The sequence below is a fragment of the Pteropus alecto genome, unplaced genomic scaffold (assembly GCF_000325575.1).
Source record: "Pteropus alecto unplaced genomic scaffold, ASM32557v1 scaffold5, whole genome shotgun sequence".
Classification (NCBI taxonomy): Eukaryota; Metazoa; Chordata; class Mammalia; order Chiroptera; family Pteropodidae; genus Pteropus; species Pteropus alecto.
Window position 1 is genome coordinate 22,009,098 of NW_006441953.1, and position 19,862 is coordinate 22,028,959.

The 19,862-nt window shown below is 37.2% G+C and overlaps 1 protein-coding gene across 3 annotated transcripts in view; it reads right to left on the reverse strand.

Annotated features, from left to right (window-relative positions):
• Positions 1-19,862, reverse strand: part of SLIT2 (slit guidance ligand 2) — a 325,399-nt gene that overhangs the window by 27,437 nt on the left and 278,100 nt on the right. For all 3 annotated transcript variants that reach the window (XM_015594878.1, XM_015594877.1, XM_015594879.1), the window contains 3 exons: positions 18,171-18,295; positions 17,951-18,048; positions 16,520-16,659 (listed from right to left, as the gene is read on the reverse strand). In XM_015594878.1, coding sequence (XP_015450364.1) covers positions 16,520-16,659; positions 17,951-18,048; positions 18,171-18,295 — 363 coding nt within the window. The remainder of the gene's footprint in view (positions 1-16,519; positions 16,660-17,950; positions 18,049-18,170; positions 18,296-19,862) is intronic.

Sequence of the window (19,862 nt, forward strand, 5' to 3'; positions counted from 1 at the left end):
TCATACGGATTCTAGACATACTATGTTGAATTAATGTCTGACTCTCTTAGAAAATTTCTTCAGATATAAACAACATGGTTATATTTTATATTTTCAGATATATTAGGCCAAATGTGATTTTCCAAGAGAAGACTTTCCCAAACGTTGTGTGAGATATGAAGAAGACTGGAAAAATATAAAATAAAAAGTCCTTCTTTTCTACTTTACTTCTAAATTACTTTTCAATTGTTTTAGTGACACATCGATAGGCCGCTGTTCATTTCCAAAAAATTATTAGAACTTTTATTTGTTCGAAGTGTGTGGATTTAAATAGCTTGTTAAATATCACAAGTTTGTAGCACATCACTTTGCTACAAGACTATCCTTTTAGTAATTGATAGAAATGGTTGCTTAACAACTAAATGTGGCATATTATTTACACTTTTTCCATGATGCAAATATACAAATTTACTCATCTAAGTATTACATTAATTTGGTGTATAATAAGTTTGCTTTCATTTTTCTGTATCTTAAATTAAATTAATTGCAGTAAAAGTCTCATATATTTCTTCTATAAGAGGCTTTCTGGGTTTATAAATCTATGATACAAAAAGTTTTAATGACATATTCATGATGAGTTATTTTTGAACAGGGTTTTTTAAATGCCTTTCACTTTCAGTTAGTATTACTTTAAGTAATGCACCTTGATGGAATTTGTTCATTATGATTTATCACCTTACCAGGATGAAATATCACTTTCGGTTTATAATCAAATCTATCTGGTTGGAGTCAAGCTGTTTGCAGTAGTTTATATCCCAGGCAGTTTATAAAAATTGAAGATAGACAGGGACCATTGAGATGTATAATAAATATCATTTTATGTCTTTTTCACTTTATACTCAAATAAGAAATTGTTTTTAAAATGATAAGGGGGACTTGTTTTATTTCTTATTCACTTTCATCTGATCCAATTTAATCCAAACCAGTACAATCCACTTAAACCAATCTAAACCGCAGTCCATAAGGTCTTTCTATATGATGCTCTGTGCTCCATACTGGGCCTACAAGGATGGACGTAATGACCTCTGCCCTCAGTTGGCTCCCCATCTACTAATCTACTAGGAGAGAAATCTGAGCTGGAGGCAGATCACAGAGAGAGAACTGCAGCTCGAAGAGAAGGAAATAGAGTTCACCCTTTAGTCTCTCACGGGCATTTATTTCCCATAAATTTGATGTGGAAAGAAGTGAGAAAGGAGATGATTCTAAGAAACTATTGGCTAAGCAGATTGCCAAATCCGTAATCACAGCTTTAAGACTAAGCACGTATACTTGAATGAAAAAAGCTACATCAATGTCAAGGATTTCTTATCTTCCAAGGAATCTATCTTGTAAGAATAGTACAGCAGCAATACTAATCATGGCTGAAATTGTGTATGCTCGTTCTTTGTGATCATTACATACCTACACATTTGACGATTGGTTGATTAGTTCAAAAAGGATTTGTCTCCCTTTAAGTATCACCAAATATTATAATACTAACAATATTACAAAGCATTCTCTTCATCCCATTACTGCTTAACTCACTTTTAAAGCCCAATCTTTCAGCCTATACTCTTGGCACCTGCATCTATTCACTGTTTTATGAATTTTCTCAGATCCACACCTGGGCTGATAGTGTTTCATTTTGCTTCAGTAACTTTAATAAGTTCTGTTGCCAATTTTCTCATCCATTATATGTCCCCTTCTTTACGACACTTTTTCTGGATTTTATTAACCACTCGTTACCTATCTACAATTTTTGTATGTCATGTTTGCTTATGCCTATCTTCTGGCACATATATTGTATGCATTTATTTATTGACAAACAGATAGTGCTTGTCACTGTGTGTCAGACAGTTTTAAACATCGCGCAAATAGGCAGTCATTTAATGTTTATGAGAACCATATAAGGTAAGGTTGTAGGGTTGCACTGTTTTGGATGCATTGGATAATACCTGTGTTTATCTCATTCCCTTTCTATGACTGTAAGATCACTGAGAGCAGCATGGTGGCATATATGTCCCTATATCTTTCTAGAGTATGGTGTGGAGACATACTAAAATAGCAGTTATGGAAAGAAAGGTTCATGCTTCTTAAGGCAAGAACTCTCTCTTGTTGACTTTTATTTAACTTGGGTTTCATTTTAGCCTTTCGACATTTTTCGGTTTAATTTTTACTTAATAAACTAGTCGCTCATCATTAATAATAACTAGCTTATGCTCTTTCCTTTAAATGTTACTTAAAATTTTCCCTGACCAAATATCAAAATAAAGGTTTTCATTGAACTATTTCTTTAATTTATTCTAATTATAGTGGATTCTGCTGTATTTGGCAGAAGGAAGCTTTTAAATTTCAAATAGGAGCTCAATATAAGATGGGAAACAGAGCAAGCCTTAAAGATTTGATAGTTACTTCTTAACCAGTAAAGGGCAATTGGACATTTGCAAGCTATGTTGGTTTTCGAGGAAGAATAGAAATAAAATATACTAACAGTAGTGCCCTCATGTGTTTTTAGTCACTGTTGAAAAATCTCAGAGCAAGTCTTGAATTAGTGGAAAAATTAGGGAAAAATGGAAAATAAGGCACCTGAATTTGCTTAATGGTTCAGGGCCTGCCTGACATCATATCATCAGGACTGTCTCCCCTTCCCAAGATGATAAAGTAGGAGGTGACAGAAAGAAAAGGTGGAAATGTTCTTTTTATACTACACATACTTACATAGTTACTACTGGAACCTGTTATCCTATAAGCAGGTCTTTATACTTTCGACAAGGCATCAGGAAAGCTAAATCAGCCCACTGGAGTGGTTAAGGGCAAGAAGTTTAAATTTCAGTGCCCACACACTCCTCAAATGATAGGGGTCTAGACAAACCTTGACTCCACAATTTCGCTTCAACCCACTCCAATAAATCCCAGAAAATCCTATTTATTTGCTTTCAGCCCCTGAATCCTTAAAAGTCCTCAATGCCAGAACAAGAGCATGGAACACAATGGTTGCTTGGCATGTGTGGTTTCACTTTTGATCAGATGAATAAATTAATTTTCTTTATGCTTCCAATTTTCAGCTTTTTTTGTTGATAAGAAATTAAAAAGGTGTGTGTGTATATGTGTGTGTGTGTGTGTGAGTGCGTGTGTGTCGGATGTCTGTATTTTCTAGAAGAAACAGAGAGTGGTCAACCAGGGAGCCTACTGCCACCTCTTTGGGACAACAGAGGTCAGTGAATGATCCACTATAACTTGTGAAGAAGAAGCACCGCGAGTCCTAATCGGAGGTGTCTTCTTGGTAAGAAAGTGATGTCTGCTTCTTGGATTACTTCCTGATTGTGTCTGTAAGGGAAGGACAGTGGAGAGAGGGACTGGAATTGGCCAAGTCCTACAGTTATACCAGCATGAGCTGTGAGGGTGCAAGGCAAGAGTGATGTCCACTTCGCTAAAAGGATGTAACTCTGCAAAGCCTACTCCCAAGGGAGAGGTACAATTCATTGTTTACTGAACATCGGTAAGTGTGGTTTTTCTGAAGAATTGGATATAGTGGCAATGGGACCATACATCCGGGCTTCCTCAGGACAGTCCTGGTTTACACCTGTTATCCCAAAGTCATTATCAATAGTGTCCCCGTGCCCTCACCCAAGTGCCCTAATTTGGATGGTAAGTTTTAGGGCCACCTCATAGGTGGAGCAGTCAAAGCTGAAATCATCAGAGTTAATGCTTGGTTTGGAGTGAAGAGTAAACGAGGGTTAATGGGAGAAATCCTAGGGAGAAACGACGTTTATTGGGTGAGATGACATTTGGGTTGCTGAGTTATTGCTTGGAAAGGCCTTCTGTGACTTATTCAGTATGCAGCAGTGGACTGGTTGCAGAGAAGCAAACTGTTTTGTTGTTCTGGGCCCTAATTCCTCATCGGTGAAATGAGGTTCTGGGATGGAAGTCATGCAAGGTCAACTGTGGCTCTCAAAAGTCTTTTAAAAAATGCTTGTAAAGAGACAGAAAATGCAGATAGCAAGTTAGAAGAGGGAGCATCACGCTCAGCTGTATGAAACAACATTATTGCACATTCAGTGGTTAAAAACAAAGTGTCAGCACATGCTCTGAGCCCCCCGAGGTACCAATGTTGTGAGTATCATTGCAGTGTGGCAGAAATCTCAATGTACTTTGATGGGGAATTGTACCTGGAGCTGGCCTTGCCTCCTGCTTCAGTTTAGATCTGTGAATCTAATTTTAATGTTCCTTCCTCCTTAAACACAAGGGGCTCTTCCTTTCATATTCACTTGTATTTCTGGTATGTTAACTTCCTTTTCATTTCTTTTTACCACACTTACTGAAATAGTTCTAGAACTGTTCTATAAACTTCTTTCACGATTTCCAAGGGATGATCTGCATATGGCTTTTTTCTAATGATTCTGATAGCAAATCAGATTTTTAACATTACCGTGTATTTTTAGTGCCAGCTATGCACGAGGACCTGTGTTAATGCTAGGAGTATAGTAATGAACAAAAACAATAACAAAAAAGATATTCCTGGTCTCATAGAGCTCATACATGAGAGGAGGAGAAAAATATTCATCCAGTAATTTCACAAGGAACTAACTACTAAATGGCTTGCGTGATGAATGCTGAACGGAAAAGTGTCATGATGCTCTAGAAGAGGGACTATGAGAGATGTTTTTCTGAAGTGAGACTTGGATGTGAGGGCGATGGAAGTGGGTAAAAAGCACTGGCAGGGGCTCTGTGCAGGAGGCGGCATGGAGAATATGAGCCCTGAGGGACTGGGAGTGAGCCCAGCAAAGCACCGTGCCAGAGGAGGCCACAGAGGTTGGCAACGGCCGCGTGGCAGAATAATACATTTACTCTATGAGCAGTGGGTGCCATGGACGGACGTTAAGTTGGAGGATGGCCAGATGACATCTGCACTTTGAAAAGAACATTCCGGCTCCAGGAGAGGCAGATGGACATGAGTAGTGACTTGGCTCGCACTCAGGTGGTGTGGTAGGAGAGATATGGCTGGCCATGGGAGATGCTTAGGAGGCAAAATAGATGGAAATTTGTGAAGATCTGGATGATGGGTGGTTGACAGAGAGGGTTGTCTGGGACTTCTACATCAGATTTCCGGTGCGTGTGTTTGGAAGTGCCTTGTAGTGACACAGAGAACACTGAAAGAGAAGCAGGTTTTCTGGAGCAAAGACCAAGAGTTTTAAATAGAGCAATGTGGTGTTATGGGTTGAATTGTGCCCCTCCCCCCCCCAAAGATACATTGGAGACCTCTGGCACCTCAGCATGTGACGTTATTTGGAGATACCTCTTTATAGAGGTAATCGAGTTAACATTAAGTCATGAATGTGGGCTCTAGTCCAATATGGCTGATGTTCTCATGAAAAAGGAAAATCTGGCGTGGAGGACAGGTGACATGAAGGGACACCGGGCCAAGGCAACCATCCACAGGCCAACGAGAGAAGCCTGCAGCAGATCCCGCTCTCGCAGCCCTAAAGGAACCGACACTGCCCACACCCTGATTTGAGACTTCTGACGTCTAGAACTGTGAGACGATACATTTCTGTTGGTTAAGGACCCTGGTCTGTGGTACTTCGTTACACTAACATTCGCAAACTAATATTGATGGTCAATTCTAAATTATTGGAGGTTTAGGGTAGGGGATAAAACTTTCAACTTATGGACTATTTTTTATCTTTTGTTTCCCCTCCTTTTATTTTATTTATTTATTTGTTTGTTTGTTTGTTTATCTATTTATCTATCTATCTATCTATCTATTTATTTATCTTTTGTTTTTATGTCCCTTTGTGAGCATGACAAATTCCATGTGACTGTCCACTCCGGTGCCTGAAATTTCCTTTCTAGTCTCTGAGTTTCTCTAACAGAATCCACAACAAGTGATGCTCAAGAAAAGGGAGTGGCCCGTGACCAGGATTTCAGCACTTTGAAAGAACCAAGAACTGAACAGAGTGCAGTGGGGAAGGCTGGCCCGATGTTTGCTGCTGGGGCCAGACGCCTCTCTGCATGCAAATCGCCGTGAGTCTTGGTTAACTTGGACCAATCGACCCTCGGCCCTCCCTCCAAGGAGAGCTTGTGTTAACAGTTAGGGGTTCGCAGGATGGGTTACCCAGACGGTGATGAAGATTCTCCTCCCATTCTGATGTTAAGGTGACAAAGGCAAGGTAACCACAAACTTCTATGTCTTAGAAAAGGGGAGAAAAGTGAGTCCTTGTTCCACTAACTTCACCATGAATTTGGAGATTGGCTTGAACTTTGAACAGCAGCTATACTTAATAATGACTACTAATATCTATACTATTTTTAGTTCTATAAATAACAGTCTTGGAAGTTTTATTAAATTACATCAAATACATCAAAACACATCCTAAGTAGAGGATACCTGAGTTCAATCTTGTCACTAATATGATTCACTATTCCGACACACACGTTCAAATTTCTTAAGCAAGATTTTTCTTTAAACCAAAAAAGAAAAAAACTGATTTAACAGTATTGTTGAAAATTCTTAACTACAGTAATTCTTTGGCAAATCAAGGAATAACGAAGATTAGTCCATGGTAGTTAACATTAAATGTTTTCTAAAACTAATAATAATAGTGTAAAAGGAAATTAACCACTTATAATAGGATCCATTTGTAAATACTCGAGTAAGAATTTTTTAATTGACCAAAATAAAAAGGTGCTTTCATTTAATAATTTTCATAATACAAAGTTGAGGCAAAATATTTTGAGCTCTACCCAGCAAATACTCAAAGGGTGAGCATGACAAAGTCCTTATCCCAACTGTTACAATCTGGAAAATTTAGAGGAATAAGATAGATATCCAATTTTCCAGTATCACTTAAGTTCCATATAGAAACTGGCTTGATGACTTGTCATTACTTTTATTTATTATTGAAAACTAAACTACACAGTCCCCAAATTTATTATTATCTCTAAAGAGTTCCATTCTCTTCATAAACTGTGCTGATCACAGAGGCAGCTTTTGAAGAGTTATTGGATGGATGATTAATTGCTTTCTCTCTACTAAGAAATTTGGGCAACAGCATCTCTTGCCCAGGCTTATTCAGTCCCTCAAAGCATGCGTAGTGGCAAAGAGGTTGCACCTTTTGTCTGTGGATTAGGACTTCTGAAATTTTCTAATTCGAAGCACTCTGTTTAAAATACTCATTTGTTTTACATTTATAGAGAAATAGGAAAGGGGTGATCTGAATTAATAAGTATCTCATTTCAATCCTTCCAGAAGTTAGCCCTGTAGATCCAGCTTTGGCATGTATATTTATAACAAAAATAATTTTAGATATGGGTACCTGGACTTGCTGGAACACTTAACTGTTGCTAGTTACTACTAATGTAGCCAGATTTCTTATTTCTATGAAATAAACAAAAAAAATTTCAAAGGGTCCATAATGGGTTCATGGGTACGTGAAGGGGGTGGGAAGGGTTCTGGAGGTGACATTGCAACCTGTTCTTGTTCCTATTCCTAAATTGTACCAAACTATTTTTTTTTTAATACAAAAGGATTATTGATATTGATAATAATGGAAAGAGAACTTATGACAGCAATCTGAATAACTGGACCAGAATTCTAGTGTTTAGCTTAATCTATTATGACATTTTAAAATATGCTTGTAACAAGGGAGGAAGTCTGGTTGAATTCCTGACAGAATCCCCAGGACACAGAGTTTTGGAGAGTAAAATGCATCATTCTTCAAATATTTGCATTTTGAGCTCTTACTTAGCTCAAGAAAAACCTAAAGAACTGGTACTAGTTTTACTCTATTTGAATTGGCAAAGAATAGGAAGGTAACAAAAAAGCAACCTATTGGATAAAATAAATGAGATTTAATTTCTTAACAGCACACCACTTGAGGGCAGGGGATAGAAATTTTAATTTACATTTGTACCTCTTCTTTCCCATTGCATTAACTAGCAAATTATCTGGCATAAACTAGATATTTGATGGCTGTCGAAAAATATGAAAGGTACCATTTAACTGATTGCTTCTCAAAGAAAAATACTTTTTAAATGTTAACAACGGAGACCCAGATGGCATAAGGGACAATGTAAGGAAGCAGAGAGAATATAAGGAAGATTGGTAGCAGATTTGTGGTCTGACATCCCAGCCTGAAGTACACCCATGCGGGATAGACTGGATACGTACTACGGCCTGTTGACTCAGATATTCCTACAAAGTCATCTGCCAAATAATGACAATCTCAATTCGAAATGGAGAGGATGAACCCAGGAATCTAGGAAGAGTGAGTATAAGCACTAACTAAAGTGGCATGTTTGAGAAAGGTAAAGATAAATAGAGCTGGATGATTCTAATTATCTAGTTTTAAAAATTCCATCTGATTCCTATCAAAAAACAAACAAATAAACAAACAAACTGTACCTTTCCCCTTTGTTCTTTATTCGTGTAAAGAGAAACATTCTGTCTCCTCTCACAGACCTTGCAATGCAGCAGCGAGATGCACTATAATAGAAGGTGCACACAGCTGATGGGATTATGGGAGTCATCCCAGGACAGATTAATTGAATTCGATCTTAAAGAAAAGTATTTCTATTTTCTCCTCTTTTGCTGAGCCAGGCTAGAACTATTTGTTACATACTCTGCTCAAGTTTTGAATCCCAAACGCAAGGGCACATTCATGTGGGAAGATGTCCAGCCTCCAATCTAAATATTCAGTATCCTTTCTCAGTGGTGATGGTAACAGATGCCTTTATTTCCAAAGGCTACTTATGAACCATGTGTTTCCAGTTCTTTCTTCTAAAAAGAGCCAACTCTTCCTGAAGATTCTTGTTAATACTCTGAGGCTTTCTTATTTGTGTTCACTGTCCTAAAATTTGTTCTATCAATTAGAAATAACCGATCTTCACAATGTGATCAATAAACAATCATCCAGAGCACACCCATTCCTCTAAACTTAATTAAATCCTGTTATTAGTATAGAAATACATGGAACTAAACTTGAGGGGCTGTGGATTCCTGAAGATATATTAGCCACTGATGCATGTCCTCTTGGTGCCCAAAGTGCCCATAACAGGACACATGCACCAGAGGGACATGGCCACAGAGTAACCTCATGAGGTAAAGTTAATCACGATTCAAAATAGGAAGGCTCAAGAAAATATGATATAAATGTGGATATTAAGATGTTTCCAACAATAAAAACCATTTTATGTTCTCACTTTTGTTCTAAACAATATAAAATGAGGGGCCCCATAATGTCGTTTGCCAAAGTTGGATTAGTCTTCACATTCAGAAAAGAGTGTTTCTCTGTTCAAACTGGTAAAGTAACTGCGTGATGTTGTTAACTTTCTTGGGGTACGAGGAGGAACGGTGGCTTTGCACTGGTAAAATAATTGACCTCGTCTGAACCTGTAGTGCAGAACAGAAGCCGAAGCTTCTGCCTGGTAGACGGGGGTGATGTTTTATGCATTTCTGTATCACTTCCAATGCTTAGCACGATGTCCTGCATAAGGTATTTTTTCAATAAATATCTTTTGAATTTTTAAAATGGAAAAGCCACCCCCATAAACAAAAAAAGAAGTGTTTTTCTTCGGAACATTGGAACTAAATAATGGAGCCAATTCCAACAGCTATTGAAACTGCAAAAACATTTAAGTTCGTTTTCAAAACAAATAAATCCAAATTAGATTGAATGAGGCTTGGTTAAGCTAAGCTGTTGTTCTAGGCTCAATGGGCCCTGCCTATTAGCTGAAGGGAAAAAAAAGAATCTTTAAAATGTTTTCTGAGATTCAAAGGCATTTAAGGTGGCTTTGAAAGGTTGGAAAGTGAACACAAACCACGCAGTATCATTAGGCCACCAAAGAATTCTCTAGAGTTAAAACAGACTGTAGGTATGGTCGCAACTATATTGACTTTGATATAAAAACCTCATACATCTCAAGGCAGAATTAATAACAGTGGAGTCACTGTTATAAAGAGATCACGAAAATTAAAAATATACACAAAACCCCCAAAATACAGCCAAATCCGTTCTTCAGCATTTACTATTTCCTTACACTTCAGAGTATGAAGGTAAAAGAACCAAAGACTTATCCCTAAATAAAATCTTTCCGCTTGAAATGAGCATGACAAAAAAAAAAAAATTTAAAGGTAATATTGAAAAATATGGGGAGAGAAATTTTCTTCACACATATAATTTTGTCCTGTGGAATTTTCTCTATCAAAATTCCCGTTAGAATTCTCATGCCATCAAGAATGGCATCAAATCATCTAAACTAGGTCCCTGTAGCGATGATGGTTGTAATTAAATGATGCAAAACTTACTGCTGTCATACAGAACAGCCCCTGATATTTATGGGGTACAGACATATAACATTTTAAAATGTTTTCCAATACATTTTTCCATGTTATTCTGAAACATCTATGTGAGGTAGGACAGATGTCATTATCTCTGTTTCACAGAAAAAAAAAAAGACTGAGAGGGGTCCCAGAGTTGATAAATATTAGTGCCAGGATGAGAAACCTGAGCTTTCCCCATTAGATACACAAATTCATCAGTATCCCACCTGCCCTAAGTGAGGGAAGCCACCTTAGTTCATCAGGGGAATTAATTAATTAATCGTGCAGGCATTGATTAGGTCTGTACAATTGGCCTGATACGATTTTTCTCACATATAGATGAAATAGACTGCTTGTCTACACCTGAATTTATTTTTCTTAAATGTGCATAAGGGATCATTGTGTATAGCAAGTTGAAGAGACAGCAGAAGACAAGCGTGTTTGGCATAAATGACTAATTGGAGCCACTGTGGGAAGTGGAAAGAGTCCAAGCCTGGAAGATGGCAGCAGATAAGCAGGGACTGCTTCTGGTGGAAGGCCCCCAAATCAGAGTGCACGCCTTGGGGTCAGTTAGACATTGGTTTGCATCTGGACTCCTATTTACAGGGTGTATATCCTTGGGTAGGTGCTTTCTCATTGTTTTAGACAGGTTATTGCTCAAATCTTTATCGTTTATATCTACAGGGTTCTTTTAAATTAACAATACGGGAGCTAATTATGAAGCTTCAATTTATTTTAAAAAATTACCCTTGGTGCTGTAAAGAAATTGAAATTTCATTTCTAGTTAAATTTTGGATTAAAAAACAGGATGGTTAGACTGCTTTTAAAAGCAAATTCAGTCAGCAGCAGATTCTTGGAAATAAAAGATATCTTTCATAAACATAATCATGAAATTTAATCAACATGTAAAACCACATGGTGGCTCAAAACACGCTCGTCCTGCCAAGCTTGCTCCCCAGAGTATACAGAGCGATTTAAGGGCATATTCCTGTGACAGAATAATTGCTATTGTGTCTCTGACACAGACTCAGACCTTAGACATGCCTGCCACAGGCCACCAATTGCTTTAGTACTTGTAAAAAGAAGGGATGACATCTGGCCAAGAACGGTATCACATGCATTAACCCACAGAGATCTGCACGGGCTGTAGCTGTATTTTTACATTGTAAAATATGAAAACGTTTTTCATATTTTTCAACTTGACTCTGTACAGAGTAAGAGTAAGTGACCGACCAGTAAATCACCTGAACAATGCTATGGAAAGAAATGAAATCCTTAGCAAGAGGAGAAAGAGAGAGCTCCTATGTAATGTATTCCATGTTGGTCATATAATCAATCCTACTGTCAATGCTTCACATCTAAGTGGAACTGTCAAGACAAGCACGCACAGGGCTCCTTTTAGGACGCGGTGCTGGCATTTGGCTCTTGAAGACTTTTGGTCAGCGGAATGAGTGAAAATTTGATGTTATTAGTAATAGTCTTGAATCTTTCAGATAAAATGTCACAGACTCCATAATGATTCCTCAGACAGGCCTACTGCCCTAATCGCTTCTAAGACATTCTTTCCTGGGCCCTGACATATTTGAGGAGCCACATAGACCATATTGACATCAATGATTAGATGTAGCTCTTCCTGTGCTTTAAAAATGCTGCCTAACACTCACGATGTATGTACTATAATATGAGTTTGACGATGTCATTTTACAATTCAACCTCTTGGGCTTCGTAATATTTATTTTATAAAATGTTTTAATAAATGTAGACACCTTTCAATGTTGTTCATGTTTCAAATTACTAAAGATTTTAGTTTAAAATTATTGGAAAAGTCCCACTATTGAACAAATTTTCTGTCTATAGCCTATCTAATGTCCTAAATGACCTATATTTTCCATCGTAAAAATAGTTCATGTTCATGATATCTTTAAAGAAGTAAAAGCATACAGACAAGCAGAAAGTAGAAAGTATTACTCTTTTTTTTTTTTTAGCCACCCCTTCTTCCCACACAGAGGGTTTCTTTCACAGCCTTCTAGAAATTGGTAATGCACATTTCCGATGCCCTTTTTATAGCGTTTGGCACAGCTATTCATACATCGAGGATCTGAATGACCGATTCAACATATCGATTCTAGATTTCAGATTTTGTCAGCATTCCTTTTATCATGTACACATAATGAAATCTATGCAGCTTTAAAAGAAAGAAGGAAATGAAAACGGAAATCATAATAGACTTAAAAGGCAACTAACCTTTTTCCACCTCATTCAGATTAGCGGCTGGCAGCGACAAAGACAGAAGAGACAAAAGACTTTTTACATTGCGATACAACAGCAGAGCACGTGAAGCTAAAGCACAGCATTTAACAACGGAGAAGCCGAGGGTGAGAGAGCAAACTGAAGCAAGGCTTGGGTTTCTTACCTACAGCCGGCCAGACGCACAAACATGGAGGAAATGAGGCAATAGGTAAACACCATCACGGGGGGCGAGAGAGCTGCCTCTAAACCAGGTGACTTAACCAGCAGCCTTACTTTTTAAGATGTGCCCTTAGTGGTTTGCATGTGGGCACTGGAGATTTGGAAAGCAAAGAGATAATGGTACAAAACGGAAAAATTAAAATGTTCTCGATTAATTTAAAAATGAATTCTCCCCCCGCCCCCCGCAAAATATATTATAAGCGTTTACATGCCTAACTGGTATGGGAGCTTTCATTGATTGAATTTATGTAATCCCATGAAGCCTGGTTTACACTGTGATCAATTTTGTCTCATCTTTGTATGTGGTCCCGTGAGAATAGGGTTAATTAAGATCAGTCTTTATGGAGCAGATTTGGGATTCTGACTCTCAGGAAACATACAAAAACACTTTTCAATTCAACGTCTAAGTTCATACCAGAGCTTAAGAAAAGGCATCAAGTTTTCAACATGGCAGGGGTGCCATATTTATAATTTTCATTTTTATAAGGTTTCGAGCTTATGTAATTTGAGGAATTCCTTGAAAATTTACCTTCAAGAAATGCCTCATTTTTAGAAAACATATAATAATGATTAAAAAAAAAAAAACCCAAACACAATCTTTCAAGCTAAAATTAAAACCCTGGAGTAAAATTTTCAATTATTTGTGTAGCAGTTCCAAAGTCCTACCTGCTTAATCCTTAGCATAGTGATTTCAACTTAGAATCATGGTGAATGAAACTTTAAAAAAATTAACCTTGTCTGAAGAATATTAGCAATCAACAGTCGTAAATGATACAAATAGGACAGGTAATGGATTGAATTTTGGCAAAATTCAGTTTTGATAACTAGGATGGGAAGGGTATTGCAAGTGTCAGATAACAGAAAAATGATATTGGCCCTTAAAATTTATGTTGTCAATCCCTACAGCAGAAAAGGGCAGAGAGTTTTGTCCTCTAATAAATCAATAACTATTTACTGTGATGTGTTGGTTACAGTGGATTAAATAAATTTAATAAATTTCCCAATGATGGTTCATTTTATTTTGAACATTAGTAGCCATGTTTTATAGCCTGCCCATCACATCATGACTTCTCTGTCAGATTGCTTTTAGTTCCTTGAATTTTCTTCATTAACAACAATATATCCATTCTGACTGCTGCCATGGATGCCAAATGTAAAACATTTTCCCATAATAATTTACAAGATTTTTCCATGAAGTTTTATTTGCTCTGACTGAAGAGTTCACTTTCTCATTGTATGCCTTTGGGGTATAGAGTCAAAAAAAAAAAAAATCTTCAAACAGAAAGCAACTTGTGACTTGAATGATTTTTAAACAATGACAACATTATTATATTCCCTGAGCATAGCAGGGTTTCTGTTCCCAGATCTTATGCTCATTAATCAGATTGCAAACTTAAACCTAAAACAATACAGCCACATTATAGGAAAATTCCTCCCTAACTGCAGACTTGGATAAAGCAGGATATAAAACTCTAGAGTCCAATTTATACTTTCCTATAATTAAAGGCCACTATGTGCCACTGATTTCAAAATCTGCAGATGGCTGTTTGATATTTTGTAAATGAGCTCACTTCACATATGGACAAAAATACTACAGTTAATAGATGAGTTACAAACGTGCTTCATTTAGATATTTGTTCTAATGCCAAATCGTCAAACTCTTCATTCCCCACAAGACTCGGCCCGAAGTTATAGTGGTAATATCTTCCTGTTTTGTATGCTATAAAGTTTCTGTTGAGTTCAGTATTTTCGTTTATACTTTGCCAAAATTGAGGCAAACTGATATTCGCAATAGCTATGCTTAAAAAGACTCAAAGAGTCTCAGTTCTTGTTGAGAATCAAATGGCTCTTGACAGATATTCTTGGCAGGTTCCCACATGATAGCTTTTATAGATGTCACATTTTGGCTAAAAAGTGGTTTTGCTAAGCTTTGGGTTTTTTTGATGTTTCGAAAAAAGAGATCTGACATAGGGAGATGAGGCTTCGTAATACTTCTCAGAGGAAGTCGCTCTGAACCAAATCATTATGGTGGAGAAATCATGTGTTCAAGAGGATCAGGTATAGGAAGGGAGCTTGGAAAATAAAGGGTGAGAAGACAAGACAAAGACTCAAAAGCAATGGACAAGGAATAAAGTATAGCAAATCTAAAGCCAAAGCAGGAGGACCACTCCAAGCCAACTCAGAAGAATCTGCCACCGTCTGTAAATGATCATTGAAAAGGCACGTAAGAGCCTGAATACTGCAGTGCTCTCAAGCCTTGGTTGTCAACAATAAGAGGTCAGAGGTAAAATCCTGGTTGCTGCGCTCAGGATCTCACCGGCTAGCCAAAGTATGCTTGAAATGCTTGGGTCCAGTTTGTCTGGGTCAGAGTAGATTGTTTTAAAGAGTGAATTCAGTGAATTAAGCCCCTTCCATAATGATCAGAACAAGTGGTGGGAAAAGAGAACTATTCCATCTAGGTAAATCTAGATAATAGATTTCAGTGCAAACACTGGGCTCCTTGTACAAGTCTAAATCAGCCCATCCAATAAAAAATAAAACTCAATTCTCAGGTTAGCTCCAGGGGCTTCAGAATCTGTGCATGTTGGGTTTACTTGCCACTTTTTATTAATGCAACATATCAAGGGATGCTCAAATTCTGCTCACCAAAGAGCTCAAGGGTTGTGTGTGTGCATGCGTGTGTGTGTGTGTGTGTGTGTGTGTGTGTGTGTGTACATATGCAAAGTTTGGGTATTCTATAAAAGCTTGCATTTCCATGCTTTTCCAATAAATCCCTGGGACACTTAATCATACAGATGTGATTTCATCTTTCACGTTTAGAGATGTTAACTTCAGTCATCTACATAGTTATTTCACCGTCTGATACCCTTATCTATGTATTAAATTATCTGGAAATAAATGCAATTAATGAAAAATACCCAGCAAGACGAAAATGGTAACTTAGATTAGAACGATAGAATCTACTTCTCCATTTTTTTCTAACAAATAACGTGTATAGCGTTCTCCTTTTCTTGATCAACATTAAAACTAAGTGACGTATTAAAAAAAAAAGATTGTAACTAAAATATTTCTTATTCATAGCCATGAAAATAAATCAAAACAGATATTCTGACATAATAGGCAAGTCATAAACTTGATGTTGACTGTATAGCAAATTGGCTTATCCAGAAGAAATTAAGCAGGATGGATAGTCTTATGAGATGTATCATCTCAAGAGACAAAATGTCAGAAAAAAGGTGATGGTCTCATAAGATTATTCAAAGTGCTCAATATTTCATTATTTGTGTTAGATTTGAAGGACATGAGTTAATAGAGAAAAACACTCAGTGAAGGAGCAAGTATAGATACAAATAATCTCAGACACTTAGTTATGTTTCGACTACATAAAGAAATGCCCCCTTTTTATCCATGTATTGGTGGGTTGGTTTGCACGGGAAAAGCGATTTGTATGGAAATGCCATTCAGTTATTAGACTGCTAGCTTCAGTGTGATAACTCATTTTTGCCGGATGGCATGACTTTCTGACTGAGTGTGGCAGGTCTTTAATTGGGTTGGCCGAAATCATCTTTAATCTATCTATTATTTACATTACACGTAATGTCCAAAACACCTACCAGTTTTCAAAAAATAAAATGGTTTACTAAACATATGCAGCAGGATGATGCTTTCAGATACACAGATTGATGGCAGAGCATTTTCTATTCTTCCTACCTGTGTATTCAGGTGGGCAAAGGCACGTGTAGTTATTGATTCCATCAACACAGGTAGAATTATTTTCACAGTCATTGTCCTCACAGTCATCAACATTGACTTCGCAATTTTCTCCTTCAAATCCATCAGCACAAATACACCTGAATGCCAAGGGGAAAAAAAAGGCAAAAAAACAAAAAACAAAAAAACAAAAAAAAACTCCCTGCATTTTAAAACCATATGGTCTAAATATTGAAAAAAATAAAAAAAACTAAATAACACTCATCAATTAGAGAAGTTTAACTATAAGAATTTGCTTTTCAAAATGCTTTTAAATGACATGTTGTAAGCATCAATTTAAGGTAATATCCCCCAAATCAGAAAGAATTTGTGAAATAAATTTATACTGGCTACAAGATGGCAAATGGCTCCATGATCCTATATGGCAATAAATACAATATATTTGCTGGTTCAAAACACAAGCAAAGTTCACTCTACAGCCCTTGTAATCTTAATCCTAAATTGTACTCTAATAAAATAATTCACGCCTCTTTGCTTATAAGTGAGGAGAAACTGGTTTTGATTTTAAAACATTACAACACTACTACCTTATGTGTAATTTTCTTTATGTCTCAAAACAAAAAAAGAAATCTGAAATAAAATTTAGTCTTCCTTGCAATTATAAAATGTGAATGTTCTCTTTAAGTCTCAACAAATGCAAATTTTTTCACTGGCATAAAACATTGTACACTTAATCTTGATAGGCATCAGAATAATCCTTGAAAAGTCCTGATGTAAAAGAGAAAATTTCATAACAGAATGCAGAAATGAAGCATATTTATTATACAAAGTGATATTTCTAACAAGCTTTAGTAGTACATTAGCATTCTTATGTGAAATTATTAGTGTCATTATAAGAAGTCTATTCATAATTCATGAAGTACATCTGAAGTAATTGTACTGTATGATTAAATAACTCCAGATTAAAAATGTTCACAGCATGTTTGTCTACTCATATTGTGGGTTGGAAATGAATCATTAATTTTCTCTTTCACTGGGACCTACATCTTATCATTACACACTGTCTTTAAAGCAATACACAAACAACAGATGAATATATGACTTGCAGTAGGAGGCTAGTTGACTATTAATTAGCATAATAGAGCCATTACTTTGTCTTGACCTAACCTGACTTGATTAATCCTAATGTGTGCATGTGTGTGTTTAAATTTCCTGATTTTGTAGCATCCTGAGCTAAGAATACTGCAATGACTCCGTTTGTTTTTACATTGCAATATCTCAGAGAGAAACTAATACATATTGTCCCTATGAACAGATTTCTGGCATTCTCTTGAAAATAATGTCCCTGGATTTAGAAAAGGAAATGCATGTGTGCTTAGTTATACTTGCTCCACTATTTCAGACACAGAAGATTACAGACTAATGACCTACCAGAATCCATCTTTTTCTCCTTCTTTTAAGTGGCACGTTCCTCCATGTTTACATGGGTTACTGATGCATGCGTGAATTGGGACATCGCAGTCCTGCCCCTGGAAAAGGAGTGGCCAAGTAGAGTCGAGTGTAAAGAAGTTGTCAGCACAATAAAATAACGTGGGCCCACCAAAGAAAGCGAGGGATGCATATAACGGGTCCCACAACAGCTCCTACTTACCTTGAAACCGTACGGGCAGGTGCAGCGGTAGAACTCCACTGGGTCGTTGTTACAGGTGCCGTCGTTCTTACATGGGTTTGATAGGCAGGGGTTGCATTTAGCTAGAATACTGACATCCACGGGACCTACAAATTCATCGACAGAATGAGAAAATGAGGCTTCCTATGTTTAATTCTGTTAAAGTTATTCCAACGCCTTACTGTCACAGTACATTTTATGTAAAAATTATTATTGGTCACATATCTGTATGTGTTTCTCTTCCACGACAAAACCAGAAATCAGGATCATCATATTGTGTTCGAGAACCCAACAGGAGGCTGTCATGTTGACAGGGACTGCGGGGACATTAACATCAGAGTGGGGCTCTGGGTGATGACCTTAGGTGCTTAGTATCTGATGTTAATAATGCCAGTGTCACAGAGTCAGTCTCCTCATGGGTCAACTAGCTTGTGGGTGAGTTCCAGGACCACTGCTTACACCTTAAACTCAGCCAGCTGTCATGGAAATACATGTCAACCATCCCAAAGAGGACTCGTGCGTGTGCGTGTGCGCGTGCGTGTGTGTGTGTGTGTGTGTGTGTTGGGAGATGAGTGGGTGAGTTTTATAAATAGGTAAAAATTCATCGGTTAAAATATACATTTACTGGTTAAATATGTAATAGTATGCAACTGCCGTGATAATATTAGTTCAGTAGTGTTATTTTCATGTGGGAGATACAAAATGGTGCCCTTTTTATGCATATAGAAATAAACCGGAAATGTAATCTCATTATGTTCCCCCTCACATTCATTTGGGAACGTGTGTTAGCACATTAGCACAGGCATGTGATGGGCGAAATCTCTCTATCTTCTCCCAGAAAGACATACCATTGAAACTACCTCCACTTGCAATACCACTTTTTGGGATACGCATTTTAAAAAACTCATGACCCATAAAAGGTTTGGCTTAAAAACAGATTCGGCGACAGCCATTTTCCTTTGGTTGCATATATTTATTCCGTAAATGGCTAACAATGTAGAAATTATACCGTCCTCAACAGAATTATGTTCCACTGACGCTGCTTTTTGCATCGTGAGAGCTCACTAGACCGCCTTTTAGCAGCTGTCTCATGAGGACACTCTGCCAGAGTGACATCTTTACATATAAAATACAAATATTTCATAACATAAGCATTAATTATGGTGCCATTATCACCAGTCTCTCCGTGGTACTTTAGCTTCATTGAAACAGCAGTGATAATTCCAATTGCTTGTTTCATCAAACTTCACTTCTGGCAAAGTTATCTGTCAATTGTGTGACATGTTTTCCCTCCATCATCACTGCTCTGACCTTCTAAGATGCCTCCACCCAAATGCTTGTATGACTTCTGCTCATATAACTACCTTTCATCAAATTTTTTACAGATTAGAGTTTACGTTTCTGAGTTTTTAGTCTACTGACAGAAACTCATGTATGAAAGGTAATGCGAGTTAACATGGAGGCCATAAAAACTCTTCATACCTAAGTATTTCCTCATCCCGGGAAGTACCCGACATATTCATATAATGGTTTTGCAGTAAAAATCAAAATGAGGATAGTGCTCTGTTATGTTCAGTGTTTTCTATTAACAAAAAACCCTGAAATATATCTACATACAGATTCTTCTTTCTTTAATCATTTGAAATAGATGACAGTTCTGGGGATGATTATGTT